The sequence below is a fragment of the Ambystoma mexicanum genome, chromosome 4p, assembly GCF_040938575.1.
Source record: "Ambystoma mexicanum isolate Mex_15411 chromosome 4p, UKY_AmexF1_1, whole genome shotgun sequence".
Taxonomy (NCBI): domain Eukaryota; kingdom Metazoa; phylum Chordata; class Amphibia; order Caudata; family Ambystomatidae; genus Ambystoma; species Ambystoma mexicanum.
In genome coordinates this window covers 1,048,012,761-1,048,039,998 of record NC_090927.1, presented here as the reverse complement: position 1 = coordinate 1,048,039,998, position 27,238 = coordinate 1,048,012,761, and the positions used below count along the sequence as shown (strand labels likewise).

The window sequence follows — 27,238 nt, the reverse complement described above, 5'->3', positions numbered from 1 at the left end:
GTAGGGCACACCATATATAACAGTGGCAAATAGTTTTTTACCTGCTTGCTAGGTTGTGGGCACCCCACCCCCTGTTAATTGGGACAGTGGACCCATATACAGGCAGTGGGGTGAGGAGTGGGGCTTCTGCTGTTTTTATACCACACTACCTATTGTTTACTACTGTTTATTAATGTTCTAAGTACTCATATGACCTGATAGACCTATATGTGCAACATAACTAAAGTATATACTTTTAAGTTTATATACGTTTGGTGTATTTAAGCCTTGCACTCTGTCCACGTCTACTTATCTGTACAAAAGGTACAGCTTCCCTTTCTTGGGTGTGCTATCCTCCCATACAAAACAAGGGCGAAGCAAACGGGAACATAAAGCTAAAAGCAACCATCAGGCCTTACTTTCAACCAATGAAAACCTGCTGCATGTAACTAAATCCAGGCAGGAGATATTGTACCATTGGCATAAAGGCACGGCCTAAAGAGGCTTCTGCTGTAGGCCCTTTTACGTCTTTATAGCCTAAAGGTGATTTTTTCCAGTGTGCGATATATAAGCTCATATAGAAAACATAATAGAGAACATCTATTAGTTTAGGGTAAATAATAGACAATGTAGCAATTCAAGAGTCCTTCCACTTGCTGACCTCTAAAGATACATAATGTCCTAGAATGGCCAATCATACACATATGCAAGAATCCCTTACTGTAGAGGTGGGTGCTTCTCCCAAATTAATCTTAATCAAGAATATTTTGGGAGAAACTTCAAGGCTAAAAATTAAGGTTTTTTTCTGGAAATATCCTTTTCCACTACAAATCAAATTAATTCTGTGTTTTTTTGCAAACAGAGATCCAGAACTACGAAGCCAGCAAACTATTTAACATCTGGCTATATCGCTATGGTATTTATGGAGCTAGCATAATGATTGTAACAATTTAGCTTTACAGATCGAATGCGTTTGTTCAAGAACCGCAGTTCGCATACTGCCTAACGCCCCCTTAACCCTTTTTCACAACCCAGTAAATAGATACAACACCGAGCTTGAGAGGGATATGAACCCTGGTTTCACAAGAGCGAGGCGGCCATTTGGTTAAATGTGTCACTCAGCGTATGTATGTGCTTGGTTGCAAGAAATAATTTCTTGGCTCCCCATCGCAAAATGCATTGAGTTCCAATTACCCTGCAACCTTGTGACCCCTTTCCTCTCTTCCAGACTTCAGCGTTACTGACCACACAAACATCTGCTCCGCCTCCGACCATCTTTTCTCTGCCCATCCCTTCTACACATCACGATATGAAGGATGTGCTCCGCTCACATGCCAGCTGTTGGAACTGCCTCAATCGACTCCACCCAGACACCTTGCCTTCCACCAAGGGCCTGGAATCTTGGATCCTGAACTAATCATTTTCTATGCCATCCCCATTTTGGAAACAGCATTAAGAAACCATTTTGGTGATGAACGCTGCACTTTTTGAAGATGATGAAAACTGTAAGCAGCAGCCCAGGTGGAAGGTATCTGGGAGGCACAGTTTGTTATTTTATTCCAGGATGGTACTTATCTTCTTGCTACCACCATGGTGCATTGGAAGGAATGCTTTGAAGAGAATCAAACAGACAAACAGTGCCACTGGTTTTGCTAGGATTATTCCTACTGTCCTGCCACTGAATGGAGTGCTCTCATGTTTCTTTCTGCCTAACCAAATGTGTACATACATCCTAGGACTGCCAAAACATAATGGACGCTGCACTATTTAAGATTGTATTTTCTCAAAGGCTAAGTCCAATATGGATCTAAGCAAGGGCGTATCAACAAAGGGCATGCTGAGTACTTACTCTGAAATATGGCCATTTAGCTAAGAAAACACACTAATACACGTGTCAATCTCCCTGGTATACAAGATCACTGAATTTAAATTAAGCTATGGGAACCAGATTCCAAGTACAATCCCCCTACACTAGAAGACTGTCTACACTTTGCTGCTAGTCTTCGAAGAGGATTTCTTTAATGTTGGAAGCATTACCTTCCAAGTCCCACTGTAGTTCAAAAAAAAAAAGGAGCTCGGTTAGCCACCCAGCAAATCAAGGAATCAGAAGCAGACTTAATCCCCCTTATTGCCTTCTTCCTCAAAAGTTGATTATCCTTTTGCTCGACCTGTCAGAAGGCACCAAAATTAAAGGGTGAACATTCACAGAACTGCAATTTACCGACTAAAGTAATCAGCAAACTCGATCACGATGAGAGGTTGGGCTAAAACATAGGCACAAACACTTTTAGAAGATCATTTTATATGACCTTCCATGATAGTGGATATTGAATTGCCCATTGCTTTAAAAAAAAAAAAAATTCCCGGGCATATACATAAGCTGCAGAGGGATATTGAAATTCCTTATCAGTATTTCATTCAAGCTCTCTGCACAGACAGTTATCGAATCAGCTGGACAGACTTTGCTAGCTGTCTCTCTACCTAACAAAGAGTAGAGGCCCTATGATTATTCTCCACACCAAGTCATATGGAGGTTAGGATGTCTCTTGTTTAGGATCACAGTAATTGCCTTAGTAATCTTGAGTGTCATCCAACTGTTATGGAAAGTGAAAGGGTGTCAGAAGGGCACAATGCGTAAGCCATTACACCAATCTAACAACTCTGTCCCAAGGTGAAAAACACAACCTGGCATGACCTACAGAACGCGCCCCTTTTGGACTTCCTGGTCCTTGTCTCAACGGGGCTTACACTCCCTGGTACTCCCAACATGGCCGTCCAGCCTGAAACACCTTCCTTGCTCTACAGGTTGGACGTAGCATGTTCTATTAATAGACCACGCCCCCACGGCTCCGCGTGTCTCAATGCTATTGCGAAGTAGCGACCAGACGTGTGCTCTGTAGCTCGCGGTATTGTTTCCCTGATTCTGTCCCTACTAACTCCATTCCTAGTCCCTCTCCTTTTTTTCTTACTTCCTGGTCTCGTGTGCTGTGTAGTGCACTTTCTTAATTTTCCGGATTCCTGGATCATTGCATCCCGGAACTTTGAACGCATGCTGGAGTCGGAAGAGACTCGTGCAGCCTTATTCAAGACCCGATCCATCCGCAAGAAGGCATCGACCAAGAAGTCCATCAAAGTTCGGACTCAGGTGAGAAGGGGAGAACTCCTTGACAGTTTGAGACGCCACCCGACCGAACTCGATATGGACATGGAAGTGGCCGTTCAGGACCTGATGCGTGGCATGCAAGAACTATCAATCGAGGTACAGAATCTCAAGGCGGAAAACGCCACGCTCAAACAATTGGTTCTATCCCGTGATTCTGCCACAAAAGAAAGTGTGTTGCTGGGCGGCATAGTTGACAAATACGATGGGTCGGCAAAAACCCTTCGTGGATTCCTGGATTCATGTTTGGTCCACTTTACTTTTAAGCCCTACTACTTTTCGACTCCCAGGGCTAAAGTGGGTTTCATAATTTCTCACCTTTCAGGAAATGCATTAACCTGGGCTACGCCCCTCGTTAATTCCGGCGATGCTCTCTTAGATGACTATGATGGGTTCATACAGGCCCTTAAAACCATGTTTGATCCCCCAGAGCAGGTCTATAGTGCCCAGGAACGCCTGTTAGTTTCAGCAGGGATCCCAGGATATGCTCACCTTTGTAACCCGATTCAAGCAATTAGCCAAGGAAGCTGATTGGTCCCCTGAGGCGAGTTTTACCCTTTTCAGGAGAGGAATGAATGAGGAGATTAAGGATGAGTTGGCCAGAGTGGCTCGCCCAAACTCATTCCAGGCACTAATGGACCTTGCCATGCAAATAGACTTTCGAATCCAGGAAAGGAAGGCAGAGAAGAAGAAATCCAGAGGAAATCCTCTGAAAGTGTCCTTTGAGAGTACCACCAAGATCGACACAAACCCAGGCTCAGTCACTGAACCAGAACCCATGCAGATAGGAGCCTTCCGTGGACCTATATCCCCGCAAGAAAGGATGAGGATTCATACGGGGTTGTGCATGTATTGTGCCTCAGATAAACACTTAGTTAGGGAGTGTCCTCTAGCCCCACCTCGGCGTTCAGGAAACGCCAGCTCCCGATCCTAGATGGAGCAAAGCTTCGGGAGAGAGATGTTTGCTCCACATCAATTCCATCCTTGAACTTTCATGGACAAAACAATTTGGTGATACTGCAGGCCTTCCTATCGCCCTCCAAGAATAAGACCTATTCCATTTTGGCCTTTGTAGACTGCAGAGCTATGGAAACTTTCATTGATCAAGATTGGGTTGTTAGTCATCATATTCCATACGAGACACGAAGCACCATGCAGCCGGTGGAAGCAATCGACGGAAGACCCCTCACTTCAGGGCCGATAAGCCTGCAGACTAAAGAGATCCAGCTTTCTATAAACCATCACCAAGAGCGGATTAGATTCGACATCATTAAGTCAGCTCATTACCCCATGGTATTGGGTATGCCCTGGTTACAGAAGCACAATCCGTACATCAATTGGACAGCAGGATCACTATTCCTAGGCTCAGAGTTTTGTATGTCTCACTGTCTATTCCTGGATCCCTCCTTGACACCCCCTAAAGAACCACCAAGAGACCAGCAAACACCACTCATGGTTTCCAATATCATACAAATCCCTGAGGCCTATCAGGGATATGCTGATGTATTTTCAACTGCCATAGGCCAGGCCTTACCCCCTCACAGACTTGAAGACTGCACCATAGATACAGATCCCTCAGCAGTGATTCCCTTCAGCAGAATGTTCATCCTTTCCGAACATGAGAGGAAGGCCATCTGAGAATACCTGGATACCAACCTTGAAAATGGCACCATAACACCTTCTAAATCTCCAGCGGGTGCTTCGTTGTTCTTTGTTCCCAAGAAGGACACCAAGGAACTCAGACCTTGCCTCGACTATCGTGGCTTAAATCAATGCACCCTGAAGACCGGTACCCATTGCCCTTGATCTCGGATATCCTGGAAGCTGTGAGAGGCGCCGTAATATTCACAAAGTTGGATCTCCGGGGTGCCTACCATTTGATCCGTGTCCGGGAAGGAGACGAATGGAAAACAGCCTTTAGAACACCCTTTGGTCACTATGAATATCTAGTCATGCCCTTTGGACTTGCTAATGCCCCCGCAGTTTTTCAACGTTTCATGGATAGGGTGTTCTCTGACATGTTATTCCTCTTCGTCATTGTCTATCTGGACGACATATTGATCTTTTCCAAGGACCTTCTAAAGCATGAAGAACATGTAAAGGCAGTATTACAACGACTCTGTGAACACAAACTTTTAGCCAAACCCAAAAAATGCTTGTTTCACGTTACTTCTGTTCGCTACCTAGGATTCATTCTTAGCCCAGAAGGAATTGGTATGGACCCTTCAAAGGTAAAGGCCATACTGGCATGGCCCGCTCCCACGTCCGTGAAACAAGTTCAATCCTTCCTGGGGCTTGCCAATATCTACCAGAAGTTCATATCCACCTTTTCCGAGATCGTTCAGCCGATCGTTGCTCTCTTGAAGAAAGACACCCCCTTTAGCTGGTCTACACCGCAAGATAAGGCATTCCAACGTTTAAAGGCAGAGTTCACGCAAGCCCCCATCTTAGCCCAACCTGACATAAATCACCATTCCTAGTGGAAATGGATGCCTCCAACTACGCCATAGGAGCGGTGTTGAAGCAGGAATTTGAGGATAAACTGGAACACCCCATTGCTTACCTTTCACGAACCCTGACTCCCAGTGAGACACACTACTCCGTCCTGGAAAAGGAACTGTTAGCCATCCGCCAAGCCTTCACTGAATGGCGACATCTACTTCTGGGTGCTAGACATCCAGTACAGGTCCGCACGGACCATCAGAATCTTCAAATTCTACAGTCATTGGAGTGTAGGAACAGTCATCAGGCGCGTTGGGCCTACTTCTTTGCCCAGCACCAGTTCCACATCACTCATGTTCCCGGATCACAAAACCTGATTGCTGACACCTTATCTCGACGTCCTGACTATGTAACTACTGAAGATAGGGCCTACCCTAAGATGTTTCCCCACACGATCTTTGTAGCTCAAGCAGTCAATCTCCTAGAAGAAATTTGAGTCCAAACCCAATCCTCTGATCTGTGGAAGGATATTTCAAGGAAGAATCATTGGAATCTAAGAGTCAAGGAAGGATATTGCACTGGTCATTCCCACACAGAAATTACAACAAAGAATAATAAACCTCTGTCATGATACCCTTCACTCCAGACATCGTGGCATAACCAACACCCTCTGCCTCATACAAAGACAGTTTTGGTGGCCTGGAATGAAGACCGATGTACAGCAGTACATCGAAGCTTGTGCTATCTGTAGTCAAAATAAACATGATAACAAGAGACTGGCGGGTCTTCTACTGCAACCTACACTGCCAACAAGGCCATGGGAATTCATTGCTACAGACTTCATTGTGGAATTACCACCTTCCCGAGGATACACAACCATCATGGTTACCATTGACTTGTTCACTCATATGGCTCATTTTACACCACTGTGTAAGCTACCATCCTCATCCGAACTTGCTGGAATCTTTGTGGAACACATATTCCGTCTGCATGGACTTCCTTCCAAGATCATATCTGATCGAGGGCCTCAATACGTCTCACAATTCTGGAAACATCTCAGTCGCATTTTAGGAATCCAACGCGCCCTCTCATCAGGTTATCATCCCCAAACCAACAAGGCCACAGAACGTGCTAATCAGACCCTGGAACAGTATCTTTAATGTTTCGCCACCAAGGTACAGGATGACTGGTCGCTCCCGATACCCGTGGCTGAATTTGCCTACAACAATTCCAATCATTCAGCACTTAAGACCAGTCCCTTTTATTGTAGCCAAGGTTTCCATCCATCGGTTCTACCCTCTGTTCTCCCTCATCCCACACCGGTACCTACTGTCGACTCTTGGATCGAAACCCTCATCAACGTACACCAGGAGGCCAAAGAAAACTTAGAGAAGGCCAGAACACAGACTAGGAGGTATGCGGATTCCAAAAGAAGACCAGGGCCTTCTTATGCAATTGGTGATCAAGTCTGGTTGTCCTCAAAATTACTACCCCGACATCTACAGCCAAACAAATTGGCCCCTCGGTACTATGGTCCATTTCCCATCAAGGAAATTATAAATCCAGTCTCATACCGGATCAAACTACCAGACTCCTGGAAGAAAATTCACCCAGTTTTTCACACATCCTTATTAAAACCCTACATCCAATCCTCCCGGAAATCCTGTAGACCCCCTCCTCTGCTGGTTAACAACCAACTGGAATATGAAGTGTCCCGAATATGCGACTCCAGGTATAAACGGGGTAAGCTTCAATACCTGGTTGAATGGAAGGGATATCCTCCTATTGAAAGAACCTGGGAACCACTTTCTAATCTCAAGACCCCTCGACTGCTCAGAAAATGTCACCTCATACACCCGGGCAAACCTGGAGGAACGGGTCTTCGGAGGAGGCATACTGTCATGAACTACAGAACGCGCCCCTTTTGGACTTCCTGGTCCTTGTCTCAACGGGGCTTACACTCCCTGGTACTCCCAACATGGCTGTCCAGCCTGAAACACCTTCCTCGCTCTACACGTTGGACGTAGCGTGTTCTATTAATAGACCACGTCCCCTGCGGCACCGCGCGTCCCAATGCTATTGCGAAGTAGCGACCAGACGTGTGCTTCATAGCTCGCGGTATTGTTTCCCTGATTCTGTCCCTACTAACTCCATTCCTAGTCCCTCTCCTTTCTTTCTTACTTCCTGGACTTGTGTGCTGTGTAGTGCACTTTCTTAATTTCCCGGATTCCTGGATCATTGCATCCCGGAAATTTGAACGCACGCTGGAGTCGGAAGAGACTCGTGCAGCCTTATTCAAGACCCGATCCGTCCGCAAGAAGGCATCGACCAAGAAATCCAGCAAAGATCTGACTCAGGTGAGAGGGGGGGAACCCCTTGACACAAACGATATATATGCCCGTAAGATCGGTGATGAATCTAGAGAAGCCAGAGGCAGAAAGCAAAGAGTTAAAAATGCCAAAGAGGGTAACAATATTGAAGTTGCTTTCTGGGACGAAACAGAATACGTGAGCCTATTTACATTTAGAGGACCACTGAGATCACCTTTGACATATAAATTATAAATTACTCACCGTGATGACTAACGTACTCCTAGTCCATAGTCCCATTTCCTCCATACTGTATGGGCGTCCCTCGCTAGGGACGGGAGACAGAACCCTTTTCACCAGAAAAATCATCTTCCCCTTTAAATTTAGATGCGCACGGGGGTGCTGCCCTGGGAGCATGCACTCCCCTGACTCCCTCCACCGGCATGACTCCTCGGTCCCCTTTGACGCATCAACAATATTAACATATGTACTGGGTCCTGGTAGCATCGCTCCTAGCCCCTTGTTTAATACCTAGGTTAGCTTGTGACAGATGCAGATGCCTCAGTGTGACTTGTTCAGGAATGACACTGCAACGGCTAACTTCTGGGGGGCGGGGTGGATGACTGTGCCTCCCTGCCGAAAGAGTAGGTGTGCCGGGCCCAGCAGAAGGTGCACCTGGGCCTGATCCGACAGGCTGAGTAGTTCCGAGAACCATGGCCTTACTGGCCACCACAGAGCTATCAGGATGATGCTGAGGTCCCGGGCCTCTGGAATCTTGCAGATTATCGAGTGGACCGGGGGAGTGGGAGGGAAGGCATACGCATTCATGTTGCTCCACTGGATCTGCATGGCATCGCCCAGAGAGCCCCTGCTCTGTCCCTGCCAGGACGCAAACTGGGGGCACCTCCTGTTGGACGAGGTGGCTAATAGATCCACCTGTTGAAGATCCCCTGAAGAACCGGTTTGTCCAACTGCCATTTGTAGTTGTCTGCACCTAGCCGGCTTAGCCAGTCCGTCTCCAGGTTGGACTTCCCCAGGAGATGGATTGCTGCAAATGTATGTTGTTTTCCAGAGCCCACTCCCAAATGTTGACTGCTAGAGTGTAGAGGGGAGGGGACCTGGTGCCACCCTGCTTGTTGATGTAATACATGCTGAAGTAGCTGTCAGTCTGAATGAGGATCGCCTTGCCACTAATCATCAAGAGGAAGGCTTTGAGAGTGAGACAGATGGCCATCAACTCGAGCCAGTTGATATGGGCCGCCTGCTCCTGATGGAACCATACCCCATGGACACTGTGGCTGCCCAAGGTAGCTCCCCAGCCCTCTATGGAAGAGTCTGTGGTGATGGTGACCTGAGGTGCCCGGTTGACGGAAGGGCCTGCCTATCCGCAGGTTGTTGTCCATGCTCCAGCAGACAAGGTCCTGGTTGAGATGGTGTGGGATGCTGACCAGCTCCACCTGGGAACCCCTCTCCTAACTCCAAGAGGCTGCAAAGTGCAACTGCAGACACCATTTTGAGCCTCATCTGAGGCACTGCCAGGAGACATGCCGCCATGATGCCCAAGAGGTGTTGGTACCACCATGCCAAGATCACTGCTCTGCTGAGAAAACGCCTTGTGGCCCTCTTGAAGGCTGCGATCTTGTCCTCAGAGGGGAAAATTCTCTCAAAGCTCATATTCCAGATAAGGCCCAGGGAGGTTAGACTGTGCGTGGGCGCCAACTGTGACTTCTTGAGATTGATGGAAAATGCCAGCTCGTGTAGCGTACCCATGAGGGAGGAAGCAGTGTGCTGTACTGCCTCCGGAGACCTTGCCATGACAAGCCAGTCGACTAGATATGGGTAGATGTGGTGACTAAGCCCAGAGCAGGGCTGCCGCTGTGTTCATCAGTCTTGTAAAGACCCTGGGGCGGAATTCAGTCCAAAGAGGAGAACCTTCTACTGGTAATGAAAGCCCACGATCCTGAACCTCAGGAAGGACCGATGAGGTTGCCAGACCGGGACATGCAGGTAAGCATCCTTCAGATCCAGGCAGCACATCCAGTCTCCCGCACACAATGTTTCCGCTATAAGCGTTGGGGTAAACATCTTGAAGTTTTGGAGATGAAGGGAAAGGTTCAAGGTGGAAAGGTCCAACACAACTTTCAGGCCAGCCTGGTTCTTTTTATGTATGGCGAAAAAATACTTGAATAGAAGATCAGACACTTTTGGGCAGCTGGGACTTCCTCCACTACCTGACTCTCTATGAGCGAGCACATTTCCGCCAGAGTTGCTGTACCAATCTGTGGGAGCGCAGGGGAGGAGAGAGGAGAAGGAGGTATAGGGAGCCGGAAGCCCGTGGATACTACTGAGAGGATCCATGTGTCTGTGAACCTTGTCCGCCAGCGGTGAGCGTGAAAGGCAAGCCTGCCCCCCCACTGGAGACTCGTGGATCTGGATGGATGTACCATGCTTTCTTGCCCTCTGAGGCCGGGGCTTAGGAGGGGGCCTGGAAAAAGCCCTTGTGCGCTGCCTTGTGCTGCTTGCACCTGTGCTGGTTCAGGGATCTGTCTGGTTGTCTGGACCGTCTCTCTTGGAAGCCCCTGAAACCTCAGAAGGACCGACCCTTGTCTGAGCGTTTGTGCGCCTGGCTATATGCCTTGGGGGTGAACTTGGTGAGGATCGATAAGGATTTCGCAGTCTGTGAACTATTGTTCTTATCGAGTTCCTCGTCTGTGGTTGAATGGAACAGATCGCATGACTTGAAAGGAAGGTCCAGTATACGGTCCTGGACATCAGGGTTGAACTTAGTCACCCTGAGCCATGCAGTCCTCCTCATGTTGGTAGCAATACAGATGGCACGACCTGATGTATCAATGTGTGCCACCGTGGACTCATTATGTCCTGCGCCACTATTTTGGCTTCCCCAGCCTTGAAGTGAGCCTGGCTTCGTACAGTGAGATCAGGTATAAAGTCGACGATCTCTCGCCAGAGCCTGTTTGACCGCCACCAGCATGGCATCTGCATTGGACTGGCACAGGTGTAGAGTAGAGTTGGTATAGATTTTCTTTCCGAATTCTCCAGGATCTTCTCCTCCTTACCCAGGAGTGCAGCGGCTGATGTAGCCGAGGACGATTGCGGCTTAGAGTAGAGTGATGCTGCCGCAATCACCAAGGAGTGTTGCTGGGGGTACGCTGACAGTAAGAGGGGGTCTCCTTCCATTTGCCTAAATTTAGCGCGGAGATGCCGATCGGTAGGCTGGGTAGAATGCGGCTTGAGCCATCCTTTTTCGGCCAGCACCAGAAACGTCTTTTTGCATTGGGATTCCTGTTCTAGCCGTAGGGCGTAGAGTGAGAACCTCTGCCAATACCCCTGACTCTGGTTGTTCCACCTGTGGCTGTGGGATCCACAAATACTCAGCCAGGCCCACCAGCCATTCGTCAAAGGCTTTGGCTGATGATGGAGTGTCAGGTTCCTCCTCCTCATCTGTGTCAACCGTTGTGTCTTGCTGGTCCGGTGCAGCCAGAGGAGTGCTGGGAGCAGGAAGCTGTGGCGTACTGATGATCAGCACTGGAGGCTGCTGCGGCAGCAGAGGTGGGGCTGCTGTGACTGGAACGGGCATGGGAGCCGGTGTAGTAGGGACTGGCAAGGGCAGCTGAGGCTGCAGTGGACCCAGAGGAGCTGGCCCCAGAGGCAGCATGGCTGTGGGTGCTAGTGGCTGTACCGGAGCGAGTATGTCCCATAAGGATGGAGCCCATCTGTGGGGACCTCATTAGCGTAATACGTTTCTCAAAGAACCTGTCTTCACAGGCCAGAGGAGTGCCTGAGGGAACTGCATGGGTGCGGGGCCCTGAGGTTGCTGAGGCCCAGGTGCGCCGTGTCTCGCTGTATGGGGCGAGGCGTATCTGCCCTGCGAGGTAGATGGGTAGGCCGTGGGCCAAGTGCCAGGCATACCAGTCCCACCTCGAGACTCGTTCTCCCACTTGTCCCCAAAAGTGGATGGTGTCAGGCGAGCCGCCATTTCGTCTGGCCTGGTGGCTATTTTGTCTTGCTGCATACCACGTGCCTGCATCGTGGACCTGGCTTCCGCCATTACAGACGGGGCCTGGTAGGCAGATTGCCCTCGGCTGTAGCGCCGTTAGTGCTGTGTACAGGCGCCCCCTCAGACATCAGTCCAGTGTTAGGGCGTAGCCCCTCGGGTGGAGGCCCGGTAACAGAACCTTTGCGGTCCCTCAGCGGAGTCACCGGTAGGATCTCGTGATCTCTCGGCCTAGTGGCCGGTAGCTGAAGCAGCCTTGGTACTCATGCTGGTGATAGGACCTGCTAGATCCCTCCTGTTCGTGCGCTTCCTGGGGAAGGAGTCGCCTTTGCGGGGTGCAGGGAACAGTGGACCTACCTTGGGCCTGGTCTTCTGCTTCACAAAGGTTTAAGGTCCTCTGGAGGCGACCTACCGAAGAGCTCCCTCCACTTGGCCAATCTGTTTTGATTGCACGCGGTGTGAGTGCATTGCACGCGGTACAGCCTTGCCAGCCGTGATCAGGGCCAAGGCAGCGGAGGCAGAGGGCATGGGGGGGGGGTCTGACATCAGGAAGGGACCCTCGCAGGCTGGTCACCTGCTGAAGCCTGCCATTGTCGACATGAGCCGGGGAGGAGCGTGGCAGCAGAGAACAGAGTGGTACCTGATTGAAAAAGAAGAAAAAGAAGACAAAAGTATTTCTCCGGGGAAAAGCGTGTGCAATTACTAGGCCAGAGGCCTAACCAAGGAGCGCTGGTGAAAGCGGTACGTTCCCGTGGAAAAGAGGACTGAGGAGTGGCACTGGTGGGCAGAGTCAAGGGAGCGAATTCTCCCAGGGCCACGCCCCTGCGTGCATCTAAATTTAAAGGGGAAGAGGATTTTTCTGGTAAAAAAGGTTCTGTCTTCCGTCCCTAGGCAGGGACGCCCATACAGCATGGAGGAAAGGGTAAGGGACTCACTAGTACAAGGGGACAACTTTGCAAAGAATTGAATCCATATCTCATTTTGCTCTGGTGAAAGGGAGTACATTTGCAAGGTGTTGAAAGAAATATCAAAAGAAAAATATAAACTGAAAAACAGTGACTTCAAAATATAACCTAGAAAAAGAAATAAGAGAAAAGAAAAGCCATATATTTTGAAAACTAGCCAAACAAAGGATAAAAATACATCAAGCAAAGTGACTGGGTCTCAAAAAATCCCTTAGTGACAGACGAAAAAAGTAAAGATGGCATCAGATAGCTTTCCACGTTCGAGGGATGGACATCCTTAATGACACCAAAAGGCACAACATGCTATTATATTTTACAAAAGGACTGGAATCTCTCCGCTATTTCAAGTGAATATTTTCACTGCATTCACCCAATAAACCACATTGCAGAGATTTTTTTTCTACTATATTTAAAAAGTTGTGAATTTCAAAGTCATTTGTATCATAGATAACAGTAAAAGAGAGCAAATGGCTAGCATTGTCCCAGTTATTTGCATGCAGGTCTTAATTCAGGTGCACCAGTGGTCCTTCTGGAACGACAACAGGCCTCACAAATTCTTTCAAATCCTGCTAGACCTGCAGGGCGAGTAACTTGGTTGACCTACTCAACATAAGAGACATGCACTTGACATGTAACAGAAATGTTGCGTATTATCATACGCTCACTAGACGTTTGGAGGACTCCTGCAGCAAGAAGCCAGCCATGCACAGCGAAACTTTCATTTGAAATGTACTAAGTTTGTTTGTAGCAAATGTGAAATAAAAGATTCAAATATCCCATAATTTCATTGTACTTGCCAGCAAGGTTGAGTACCATATAAATGGTACTCCACTTTCAGAAAAACAACTTGTCTATTCCAGTGGTTGAGAAGATTTTGCAAGGCCTGCATAAACCAATGCCAAAACTAGGTTATAAAGGGTTTCCCAATCCTCGTTAAGTAGAAGAAATGTTTCCAATGACAATCTGGATGAAGAAAGTATCCATTTAGAAACAGCATATTTTATGCAAAAAGTAGACTCCTCGACCTAAGGTACGAAACACCATCCAATATCGGTGGAACCCAACAACACTTACCTGCATGGATGACTCCATCACAGACACCACAGTGACAGCATCTTCCACAGTGACAATACTTCTAAACATGAGCCTGGCATGAGCTAGCAAAGACAAAATGGGACAAACGGCAAAAACACAGTTACTAAGGTAATGTACGCACGGATTTGAAATACAAGTATATGCAATGGCAAAGGTAATTTCATCAGTCTGCACTCTGCATCAAAAAGAGCGCCGTTAATTTGACATTTGTCCTAGCAGCAGTTAGAAAATGCAACAGTGCAAACTGTACACAAAATATAAAATGAAAAATGTATTCAATTAAATTTAAAAATAATCCCATTTCAAGAAATGAAAATGCTGTAAAGGACTAAAATGTATTTCATTCATAGGATAATGGGCTCACCAATTTCTTCATAACTGGCATAATTTGTGTGGTATCATTGTTAAGAAACCAAGAAACTAACAAAAAAAAAAAAGGAAAATGTATGTTGCCTATGGGTGAAGAGAAAGGTTAGTCCTTTGTATGACGGACAAGAGAATAACATGCAAGCCAAGGCTACTGTGTACCTGGGTGCTGGGGCACGTTTTTAATGCCAAGTACGCTCATGATATCCGCTAATCCACTTTAACAGAATGTCCCAAAATGTCCCAATTCTAGGTTTCTGCATTGATGATTTACATTACTTTTTAATCTACCTACTTCATAAACTGGGCATAGAAGACTAACATCCACTATGGTTTCACATGAAAGCATCCTACACTGAAGAACAGTGAGATGCTCAACCTGTCCTAAAGAAGTGATTTATTTCAGGCAAGTACACGTTCACTAGAGCAAATACTTTCCTTTTACTGAAACATAGTAAATTGACCGAATATGATTTGATTTCTTTTTGAGTGGGAGTTGGTCCTTCTAAATCTCCACCCTTTGACAGAGGTACATTTTCTACATATTCCTTTGGTCTCCATTTGTAGGAGGTGCTAATGAGCCAGAAGGGAGTGTAGAGATGTAGACGAACACACTTCCTGCTAATTGCACAGGGGACAAGTATCAGTGCAAGATCAGCTCCATTGGTTGCCCATACTTCATGCAGGAAATACGCCCGCGTCTCCACCGCATCTAATTTTGCTGTGGGCAGAGAAACTGAATCTAAAGGGTTGACTACAATTTTAGGCGCATGGCAGCCTACATTACCTCGTCTTTTGTGGTGGGGTACTGAAAAAAAAATACGGGATCCAGGGACCCCTGTGCCTTTAGCACACCCCATCAGAAAAGAATGAGAACCTCCACAATGGAGGCCGCAAAGCATTCAAGTGTCAGTTCACATGGTGTGGTTCGTGGTATTCATCCCACTTAAAATGAGGGGGGTTGGGTTTACCTTCTTATACAATGTATTCAGCTAATACCACCTGACAAGTCAGCAGCTCTTTTGAAGCTTAATCAGACGAGGCTTTATTGGTTGACAGGCACCCTGATGCTAAACCGAACATAGGGCTCTTGTCTGGGAGGATACTGCAGCTCATAACATAGGTGCCTGCCTCCAACGGGGGCATGCCAGCACTTCACATGTTCAAATGCTGATTAGGCGGGCTGAGCCCTTCATTCTGTCAAGGTTGGTACATTTGAGTCCATTATATTGGTTAATAAAAATGCTTTTTTAGAGTCTGGCATATTTTTGAAAAGTGCCGTTTAAAAACCTGAGGTGATTATTAATGATGATGATAATAATAATAAAGAAAAATGCATATTGTGGTGATGAGAAGTACATTTGCTGTCGGAGAACTGGAGCTTCTAGCATAGGTGCTCTCCCCACAGCCCATCTTGTTTGGGTAACTAACAGTAAATCCATGCACAATGGTCTGAGCTGAGCTCTCCCTTTGCTTTTAGGGGTAACCCGTTGTTAGACTTTCATTTGAACAGTTTGGGCGAGCACTTTGGGTCGATTTGACCAAACGTGTATACATATATATGTGTTATGTGGGGCATAGGGAGGTGAGGCGAGAGGGTGTGGGGTCGGGAGGAGGGACATCGGGGGCCCAAATAATAAAATAAAAGGGTGAATTCAGGTCGACCAAACTGCATACATCCAAATGAAAATACATATAACAATGCAGAACTATTTTTAGGCTGAGTGGAACCCAGGCAAGTATGAGAAATTGGGTATCGAGAGCACCACTGTCACGATTTTACTTTTCTATGCTATCAAACCCTGTATGCACAATATTTTGTTCCTGGAGAACAGATTATTCGGGATAGATCTCCTTCCAATGGTCCCTAAAATTCTTGCTTAAGGCTGAACTTTGAGCTAAAAAAGTGGTCAATGATTTGACCTGAATTGTGCCTCCTTGAATGTAGTGTTCTTTTGTGCCAACTTCCTTGCTATAGAGGCCCACACTTTTTTTTTCTCACAAGTTGACTCTCCCCTAAGAGGCCCCAAACAGTGTTCTCTGGATGGCACCCCGGTAATAGGAGCGACTTTGCTCCTGACCAGGGACCCTACCCGTCTGCTCTACTAGCTGTTCCCAGATGAGCAGCTCTACTAGCTGTTCCCAGGTGAGCAAGGGCTAGCATGAATCCAACCAAGCATGAAATGTAGGTCTGAGAGCCAGGAAAGAATCCTCTGTGTCAGCCAAGGCACAGGACCAAACAGGATTCAAGGTACTTGCTGGAGCTCCTAGGAATGGGCTGGTGAATCTAAACAATAGTAAACTACTGCTGGATGCAAAAAGTGGTAGTAATTAGGACCATTTAGTTTAATACCAGTTTACTTACTGTTCCATCATGTAAAAGATTATCAAATGCGTCATTTACATTTTTGGAAAATAAATGAAAATTATGTTTTTGGGTTTAATATGCAGCACTTTGAACATTGTTAAAAAAGCAACCCCATCCAGGAAATGCAATGTCACTGAGGCTTCTCGCTTAGGTATCACCAATATAACGTGCTATGCTGCATGCAGAACCTTGACCAGGTAGTCCCATGACAGATTCAGTGAGAGATGAATAGCATTGCTCTTGACACTATATTGCAAGGCAGCAAAGTACGGCCAGAGGTATGTATAGCTGACCTTCTGCCAGGCGGATCAAGCTCTCCAATAGGCGGATTGTGGTGCGGGCAGCGTTCCTATTGTCACTCTTCCGCTGCATCTGGTAGTATCGAACCAGGATCAGATCAGCCTCTTCAGACATTCTGGGTAGCAGATTCTTAATAACACAGAAGTAGGTTTTCATCTTCTCCATGCTCCACAGCTTTTCAGATTTCTTTGGGCACTCTGTGACAGTCATGGATTAATATATCAGCGGAAAATCCTTTCATTAATGAGGTTTTCAAGGTTGAACATTAATGACAGGTTAAACAACATGTCAATCATTTTCATACAAACACTATTTCAAAAGTTGCCCGCATGTTACATTTTGTTTACTTTTGCACTGGGGAAAATGAACATTTAATTAATTGTAGCCAGTGGGCAAGATTATTCGGTTGAATGCCCATTACCCTGGGTGTATTCTACAGGTAGCAAGCTTAAATCTCTGCAGTTTGGCCTTAGAACCAACTAAATTGGCAATACTCATATTAAGTCCTTGATTAACTTCATAATGTAAATGGAGAGGGAACGCTGTGCTAAATAGGGTGTGGGCGTTGAGCATCAACTTTACTTTAAGGAGGTACAACAGCAAGAAACAAAAACGACAATGTACAACTTACAGGCCATAGTAACTAGTTTAAGTCTCCACTCCCAACATCAACTCTATAGATGGCTGGGAATCTGAATACATTCCTTACCATCAACAGAGCAAAACTTTCAAGGCAAAAAAACGAATGAAGCCTGTGGACACGCATGTCTGTCTGCGTGCCGACTCATATGCCCCCAACCAAACACGCCCCAGCTTGCATGCCTCGATTCCACCATCGCTGCAAACGCCACAGAACAACTAAGAGAATAGGGAAGATGTTTGGCGGGCTGTCTGTATGTATGTAGGGAGACATTGACTACTACAACACGAGCCACTACATTGAATAACTTGTGCTTACAGGCTTCTCACTTCCTCCAGACTTATGGCATATTTTAAAAGTACATGGAACTTTAATTTCTAGGTAGAGCGGCAGCAACACTACTGTTTAACTGTATTCACTGTATTCAGCCAATGGTGTTTTTCAGGAATTCCTTGCCATAAAGAGCCGTGAACCCGAATTCCAGAGAGTAAGGTTTACAGAATGCATGTGAAAAATATGAAAAAGAAATGGCTGCACTATCTTCAAATACTAAAAGGTTTCAGAAATAGAATCTTTAATCTGTTTGAAAATATTTACAGAACGCATGTGCCATAGCCCAAGATGGCATCAGGAGAACTTGCAACGGAATTCTATAGACTAACCTTGTCATTGCACTTATAGCATGTGCATGAAGCTCTGTGTGGGGGAGGGATCTTTTGAATCTTGAACAACAAAGTTAGCACAAGGCTCTCAAATATTTGGAGCCACCAGTTGAGGTAGAACTTCAGAGCCCTTCTCACAGAGCCCTTCTCACAGTATATCAAGATGACGCAGAGAAGAATGGGTTTGGCAAGACACGGCTAACACAGTTTTGGCTAATGTCGAAATGTGACACTAGTTTCAGCAGAAAGGAAGGAAGATTATGATAAACCACCATATCCTTATGAAAGACAGTGTATGGCTCCCCTGTCGGGAAATTTGTACCTGACCATATAAGTGTGGCAGAAACATTGTTTTCCAAGTGCAAAGTTTGACGATTCAGGCGGGCTTGTGCACTAAAGCTGCCATCATGTGCCAGGAACAGCGGGTGGACGATCTGGAACCGTTGGAGGCATTAACTTACTCAGTGGTGCATTCTATTCCTCACTCAACATGGCGGTGGTTCCTATAAAACCCGACTCCGCCCACATGCCGGTGCGTTGTATCTGTTTGTTTCCTAGCTTCAACGCTCTGTTGCCTTTGTAGCGTTCATTATTGTTTCCTACAGAGTTTTTCCTGCTAGCTGTGCACCCCTTGGCCTCTCTGCCCCCTCCCCTTGGTCTTCCTCCTCTCTCTAACTATATCCAGGTGCCGCCACTCTCGCGGCCACTTTTTTCCTTCTGCTCATTATCGCGGTCTGTCTTTTCTTGGCATCTGCCCTTCTTCTCGCGCTGCGGCCTGCACCGCCTTGCCGCTAGCCGCTCACTCCTCTTTCCGCCTTTTATTTTACCTACCTTGCTCCTCCTGCTTTCCTCAGCTCCTTCTCTTGTGGCGTCTGCCGTTCTCGCCATGCGGTTGTCCTGCTTTGGACGCGTGCGGTGTCCTCGCTCCTACAGCTAGTTTCTGTTTCTCCTTGCGGCTCCTGCCATCCGCCGCTCGTAAGCATGCTAGTGCCGTACAGTCGCACGGCACGTCTTCCCTTTCTCTGTGCTTTCCGACGCATACTCTACTGCTTCTATTTTTCCTTTCTAGCTCGTTACTTACTGGGCTTTGTATTCCTCTTCTATCTCTGTTACTTTACTGAAAAAGAACGGTTTTTATCTTTCCTCGTATAAGATTTCCCTTCTCTTCCTTCCTGGTTTTATTTCTCTCTTATTTCCGGTCACTCCAGCTTACCTGGGTCCTTTCAATCATAGTTTGATTTTTGCATATCCATCTGAACTGTAGGGTTTTTTTTCCCGCTGGACAGTGATCTTTGGAACCCTGCACCATCACATAGAACCCATCTTGTTACCAGGGTTTTTTCTGCCTTCGGGCTATTTCCCTGGTATTGAGGCTGGCCCCCTAGGATCCCCCGAGGGCAGGTTTCCATCACTGCCAGGGTGGCCTCCAGAGGGTCCAGAACTTATTTACACAAACGGAAGGTTCGGACACCCAAGGTCAAGACTCCTGATAGGAAGAAGGACCGTAGAAAGACAGAAGCTGCTCTTAAGGAGCTAACTTTCGAGGAATCAGGTGAGGAGCAGGGGGAGGAAGACCCTAAACCTGACATCATGATATTCAAGCCACACAAATGGTGAGGTCTTGTTACCAGAGGGAACATTTTGGTGAAATATTAGATTTGTTCCAGAAACTTGAGAAACTTGAAATTAAGTTCTTTTGATCTGGGCAGACCACCAAGCATGCTGGGATTTATGTAGCAAACACCCAACGGTGAAGCAACAGAGCACTGTAGAACAAGGGGCTAGATCATGGGCTTGCAATCTTTGGCTCTCCAGATGTTTTGAACTACAACTCCCATCAATCCGAACCCGCATTCTCAATGAGGTTTCATGGAAGTTGCAGTCCAAAACATCTGGCCAGCCAGCCAAAGGATATAGACCCCTAGAGGCATGAGGAACAATAATATGGATACAATTAGGTTAGACAACAGGATTGATGTAACCCAAACCCCCATTTAGTGGTAAGAAGAAACTAATTTGAGGGCTTTATTATGTACCAAAAACCTTTGCCTCTGATCTTTGCTTAGCCATTCCTTATCTTGGTCTCCACGTTGTCCATGACAAGATCGTGGTCATTGCAAAACCACACAAAGATTTGCAAAAGACTTAAGAGGAGAAATTCCACTTTCGTGATGACCATAGCATCATCAGTAAACCAGAGAAGCCGAGGTTCGCCAACCCAGGGCCTTTGGAACATCTGTTACCATCCTCCCAACTTTCAGTCTAAACTCTTGATGTACAAAATTGAATAGAACTGTTATTAAATGTCATACAATGCATGCTTTCAATCTTAATGCGCTCAGAATTGCAGGAGGGAAGAGGGTTCTTGAGTGTATGTGTCTTAAAAGGTAAGGGCTTCAAAGATTGCATCTACACTTTATATGACGAACTTTCTATTGTATACACACTTTTGAATATGCTGTATGTTAATGTTTGGAATGGACTAAGATGTGCATGTTATGCTATGTGTTTGATACACGATTGCAGTCCTACATATAATTTTTTTGAAAATATTACAATGTCTGTCTTTTATACAAACATGCACCATTCCATGATTCGGTGCCTCTATGCTGTTGGATACATTGACACAAAGCACATTTTTGGCAAGCAGTTCTTGAAAACGTTCAAAGACAAAGGTCTGTGAGCCTTACTGGTTGCAGAGCCACCTTGGGGTCGTAGGCTAATGAAATGCTTACCAATATAATTGCAGTCTTCTTTTGAAAGCATGCAGTCACTTTCTTATACACCCATTCATTCTCTGTGTCTCTTCCGTTTGCTCGTAACATTGCCTGCATCCTATTCACACAGCTGTATGGATGGTGAGCCAAACACACTCCTTAAACATAAGCTTAACCCTCCTCAATGAATGCATGTTGAATATTCCAGGAAACAGAAGAATATCAGTTCAGCTAAAGCTTCCAACGTGAATGGTTGATGTGCTGCTTACCTACTGTCTCTTTCTAGGTTAGCTAAGCCATAAACATTTTTCAGAATTGATGTAAAAAGTTAGGCACTGAATTAATCGCCGGAAGGAAAAAGTGTGCTTTAAAACTAGATCCTCTGTGGATCTACTTGAGGTAAAAGCAGCTTTAAGGAGATATAAGGAGGCCATTGTTTCTGCTAAAGCTGAATGCTTGAAAAATCAAATAGGTCTTGCTCTAAATAGAGCCAAGGCCCTCTTTGAAACAGTCAAACATTTTAGTTCTCCTTCTTGTACCACTTCGTGCCTTGTTCCCTCTCTACCCCTGGCTAATGATCTCAATCCCCGTTCTTATTGAAAAGATTGATGTGATTAGAGCCAATATTGAACTAGAAGCTCTGCCAGTACCTAGTATCCCTCTGAACACCAATACAGGCTTTAAGACAGACACAACGTGTTCAAAGTTTGATCTTAAACCAGTGGAATTGGATATGATTAGCAATCTTCTCTCCAAATTAAAACCCACCAATCATAATTACGACCCAATCCCGGCATATCTAGTCAGAAAACATGTGGAGGTGTTAAGCACACCAGTGCTGGCTATTATAAATGCTTCACTAACACAAGGCTGTATTCCTAATGAGCTAAAGAGGTTTTACATTTCACCTCTGCTGAAGAAAAATAATTTGGACTCCAAGGTCTATTCAAATTATCGTCCTATCGCATGTTTATCCTGGTTGGCCAAGATCTTGGAGAAGATTGTTACAATCCAATTACAGGCTCATTTAGAGGAACAGGGTATTTTGGATTTGTATCAATCCGGCTTCAGACCAGGCCATTGGACTGAGACAGCATTATTGTCAGTCTGGGATGATATCCTGAAGGCAGCCGATAAGGGTGATACCAGCATGCTAGTTATGCTGGACCTCTCTGCGGTCTTTGATACCGTTGATTTTGAGACTCTCATCTCAAGACTTTCCGTCACGGCCCAGATCTCAAATGCCTCCCTGAAGTGGTTTACTTCTTTTTTTAAATGATCGCCTTCAACAGGTGAAGCTGGGGACCTTCACTTCAGATTTCCTGGAAGTCAGATATGGATTCCCTCAGGGCCCGTCTCTGTCGCAACAGTTTTTTTTTTAATTTGGTTTTATTAAGATTTTCAAAAACATTGCACGCATTACAAAAGCACAATATAAACATCAACTTTTCAACTCCCCTCCCGCCCCTAAACAAACCCGTATTACCTACATTGCAACGCCCCTTCCTCTTTCCCTCCCACCTAACCCCATGGAACAGAGTATCTTTCTGTATTTATCGCTATGTATTGTTCTCTTGGCTGTGGTCTGTGGACAGTTTGTTCAATTGTTATCCGTCAGGGATTGTGGCCGCCTGATTGAGGCTCAATCTGACGTGCATTATGAGCTTACTCGGTGGAGCCTCCGCTCGGATGTAGAATAGTCTTCTCCATATGTAGGCAGAAAGCCAACAAAGTCTGGGCCCCCTGTTCTTCATGCAATGCTGTCTCCTAGGTGTTCGTCATATATTTATTCATGAATCCACCCCGTAGCATTTCATTCGAAGCAGCTCTTCCATGGAGGGCTGCGGTTATTTTTTCCATTGTACAAATATTGGTGGCAACATTTTTCCATTCTTTCTTTCCCTGTACCCTAGTTCTTTTCAATTGCATCACGAGGCAAGCCCGGGCGGTTAGTAGGAGTGACACTGCTACTCTCATCATTCTCCTGAGCTCACCCTCATGCTACTCCAACCCAAATAATATGAGCAAATGTCCACTGTTACGTTTGATCCCGTCCAGTTCCCTGATCCACCCCAAGACCTCATCCCAGAACACCTTAATGCGGGGCATCCTCACCACATATGCAAATAATCCGTACTCCCACCGCATTGGTGCTGGCACAGGGGACTCAATGACTGGAACATCTTTGACAATCTCTGTGGGTCATATTGCCATCTGTGTAGCAGTTTAATGGCATGCAGTTTGTACTGGCTATCAATCGGTATTTACGAGGCTCCTTTGCATATTTTCCCCATTAAGTCGGGATCGATTTCTGATCCGAGATCCCTTTCCCATCAAAGCCTCAGGTTTACAGTTGACCCTTTCCCAGCATCTATCCAAGCTCTATACATGATGAAGATTAGTCCCTTAGAGTCTCTCCCTTAGTCTAAAATCTCTTCAAAGGGGGTGAGATCTCTCTGGATCTTCTCTTTCCATTTGTCCCTCAAAGATTCCCTTATGCTGAAGGAAGGGAAAAACTGGTAGGGCATCTATCTCCAACGCCTCGCCCAGTTCCATTATCGTAACAAAGTTGCCCTCCCTCCAGAGTTGACACACTCTCTCTCGACCAGCTTCAAACCAGGGTTGGAATCTTTCATTATTAGGGATGTCCTCTTGGACCCCGGTGCCCAAATGTGACTCAGGGGGGACGACCATGAGGTGACCTCTCGCATGTTAACCCCTTCCCGCCAGATCTCCCATATGGTGCCCAATATCGGGTGATCCCCAATTCTATGTATGAGCTTGTTTCTTGGGACTCATAGCCATTCCGCAAACGTGGCCGGGGCCAGGCTGAGGTTGTCTAGGTCTAACCATTGGGGTCCTTTCTGCCCTCAGAGGTGGGGGACAAGAACTCTTAGCTGCGTCACCTCGTAGTATTTCTGTAGGTCTGGAAGGCCCACACCACCCTTATCTTTGGGTAGTGTTAGGACCTCGTATGATACTCTAGCCTTCTTTCCTTGCCACAGAAACCTCAGGATCGTTCTTTTGACTTCAGCAAAAAAAGGTTTCGGAAGTCGAATCGGGAGCTTTTGGAATGGGTATAGAAATCTGGGTAGACACACCATTTTCACGGCGTTAAGTCTTCCAAACCAGGATATGGTACGTTTTTGGCATTTTTCTAAGTCCGCCCGGAAGCTTGAGAGAAGAGGAGGGAAGTTGGCATTGTATAGGGCATCTAATCCCTTTGTTAGATTTATTCCCAGATAGCGGAGGGTGTCACCCGCAACCATTAGGCCCAGGGGGCAAATCTATCAGTCTCCCTCTGGTCTGATCTCTGCAGTGGTAATAAAATTGACTTTGTCCTATTGATCTTGAAGCCAGACAGCTCCACGTATTTTTCGATCATGTGGATTGCTTTAGGAATGGATGTCCGAGGGTTCCGTATGTGTAAAAGCAAGTCGTCCGTACATAGGGCCACCTTGTATTTTCTCTCGTCCACCTCAAGTCCCTCTACCTGTTGGTCTCCTCTGAGATTCTTGGCTAGGGGCTCAAGGGAAAGGTCAAACGATATCGCCGAGAGGGGATATCCCTGTCGTGTTCCTCTACTCCAGGCGAACCACCGGGAATAATCCCCATTAACCATTACCAATGCTTTGGGAGACATATACACTGCTTTCATTCCCCTTCTAAACTTCGTGCCCAGTCTCACTTTGTCCAGTACCACCTCCAAGCAACCCCATTCTACACTATCGAACACCTTATCAGAATCTACACAGAGGAGGACAGGATCCCCTTCCATGTTCTGTGACTCGTAGATCAAGTGTGATGTCTTACGCATTGTGTCTGCACCCTGTCTACCCATTATAAAACTGACCTGATCCGGGTGTATCAGACGGGGCATATGTGTTTCGAGTCTCGCTGCGAGTACCCTTGTATAAATCTTGGCATCAATGTTTAACAACGATATGGGGTGGTAGGATTCACACTTTTTGGGGTCCCTACACTCCTTGGGGATCACCGTAATGAGCGCCCGGGAGAAAGAGTCAGGGGCTATACCCGTCTCGAGAATTTCATTGAACAACTCGACCATGAAGGAGATGAGAGGGAAGAGAAAGGATTTATAAAAACCTACCGTGTAGCCATCCTCTCCTGGGGCCTTTGCTAAGAGTAGCCTCTTCACGGCCCTCTTAATCTCTTCTGCTGTGATTGGGGCGTCCAGTTCGTCTGTCTCCTCACAGGAGAGATTTGGCATCTCTACGTTCTCCATATATTCATCTATTCTCGACCGCACGCGGTCTACCTCAGATTTATATAGGGTCTCATAAATGTTGTGAATGCTTCAAGGATTCCCCCTACCTCTGAGTTCTGGGCACCTTCCTCTCCCTCTATGAACGAAACTGACCTCTCGGCGCGTTGCCCCCGTAATCTGGGGGGCAACAGTGCGTCCGCCTTGTCTCCCTTCTCATAAAACTTCTGTTTGAGAAGCTGTAATTTCCACACCATCTGATCTTCCTCTAGAATCCAGAGCTCTTCTCTTTCGTTTGGCTTCCTGGTTCTTGCTTCTGTGGCATCCTGTGCTACTTTACGCTCTCTCTCTTTTTGTTGGCCCCTTCCCTAATCAGGATTCCCCGCCATGTTGCCTTTCCTGCTTCCCACACCGTCGTCCTCGGTTTCTCTCCGGTATTATTCATTTTGAAGTATTCCCTCATTTCCCCCTCAATCTCGATTCGGAAGACCTGGTCTTTCCACAAAGATTCACTACATTTCCACTTTGAACCCTTGCGTGGGAGGCCTGCCCAGTTCAAGTCAACCGTGACCATATCATGATCAGACCATGTGATTGGCGAGATCTCAGAGCCCATTGCAACCTCCTGCAGGTCGCCCGTTATTTAGAGATAATCGATCCTGGTGAAGGTACCATGGGGTGTCGAGTAAAAGGTGAACCCCTTCTCATTCGGGTGTAAACCCCACCATACATCTCGTAACCCATAGACCTCTAGCATTTCCATGACCCCAGCCCGGCCCCCATCCAACGGATCTTGTGTGTCGGGGTTACCCACTTGCCTGTCAAGTCTCAGGTCTGCCCAGAGGTTAAAGTCTCCCCCCAAGATCACATGCCCAGCGGCCTCCAACATTATTTTTGGGAGTGTTCGCTGCAGGAATCGGGATTGACCCGTATTGGGGGAGTACACTGTTGCCAGAGTGAAGGTCACTTTCTGCTCAATGCCCACAATGATCAGAGCTCTATCCTCCACATCTGCCCACACCTTTGTCACCTCCAGATTCAATCCTCTCCTGAAGAGGATCCCTACTCCGGCCTTACTCAAGGGGCCTGAGCCCCAATATTCCACCCCCCAATCTCAGGCCCAGGGTCCGACGTTCCTCCCCGCGTGCATATTTGGGTTCCTGCAAAAAACAGAACGTCAAGACTCGCTCTTTGGAACTCCCTGGTCACCAGGGACCTTTTCGTGGGCAAGTTCAAACCTTTAACATTTAGAGTTCCCACCCTGAGGAGGCTACCCCTTTGAGGGTCTAGATCTGCCACCATTCTTTTCTTAGTGCATCTGTCGACCCATTACTAAGCCCCGGTAATTCAGTACACACATCACCACTTGGTTTGTGCTTGAAGAAGATCCCGTTCCCACCTGTTCCCCTCCACCCCTATCCCGCCCTTCCATCCCCCCATAACAGCATCCGAAATTGCTCGGTTAACATCACCAAGTCAAGTTCGGATCACCAGCAGAGACCAGAGACCTTCCGGCCCCTTCCAAAAACAACCTCATTAACATTTAGCCCCTCCCACCTCCCCTTCCAAAACATACCAAAGGTCCCCAATTCTCTCCCATTTCTCACATTGGACGTGCCCCATTAGCTTAGCTGGTATGTCACTTGGACCATTAGGGTCTGGAATGCCCTACTGCCCCATCTCCGAGTACCTGGATTCTCTAGAATGGTTGCAGCCCAATACTGTCATAACCACGTGAGGTCCGGGTGCCAACACTGAATGCAGCGTTTGTGTAGCCGCATTCTCTCGGGTCAACTGTCTCCTCCGGAGTGCCCCAGGGTCCGACCTGCTCCTAGCACATCTGTGATATTCTCAAAGTGGTTGCAACTCTGAGTTAACCCCCCCAGAACTCACACATGGTTCTACCCCATCAATTATCAGCATTGTAAGGAGCACCACATGTCCGCTAGGTCGGTGTGCCAAGTTCCTGAGGTCTTTCAAGCGTCTAGCCCTCAA

At 46.7% G+C, this 27,238-nt stretch overlaps 1 protein-coding gene across 2 annotated transcripts in view; it reads right to left on the bottom strand.

Moving 5' to 3' along the window:
• Positions 1 to 27,238, bottom strand: part of MCM9 (minichromosome maintenance 9 homologous recombination repair factor) — a 907,286-nt gene that overhangs the window by 57,928 nt on the left and 822,120 nt on the right. For both annotated transcript variants that reach the window (XM_069606612.1, XM_069606613.1), the window contains exons 10-11: positions 16,993 to 17,196; positions 13,945 to 14,027 (exon numbers count right to left, since the gene is read on the bottom strand). In XM_069606612.1, coding sequence (XP_069462713.1) covers positions 13,945 to 14,027; positions 16,993 to 17,196 — 287 coding nt within the window. The remainder of the gene's footprint in view (positions 1 to 13,944; positions 14,028 to 16,992; positions 17,197 to 27,238) is intronic.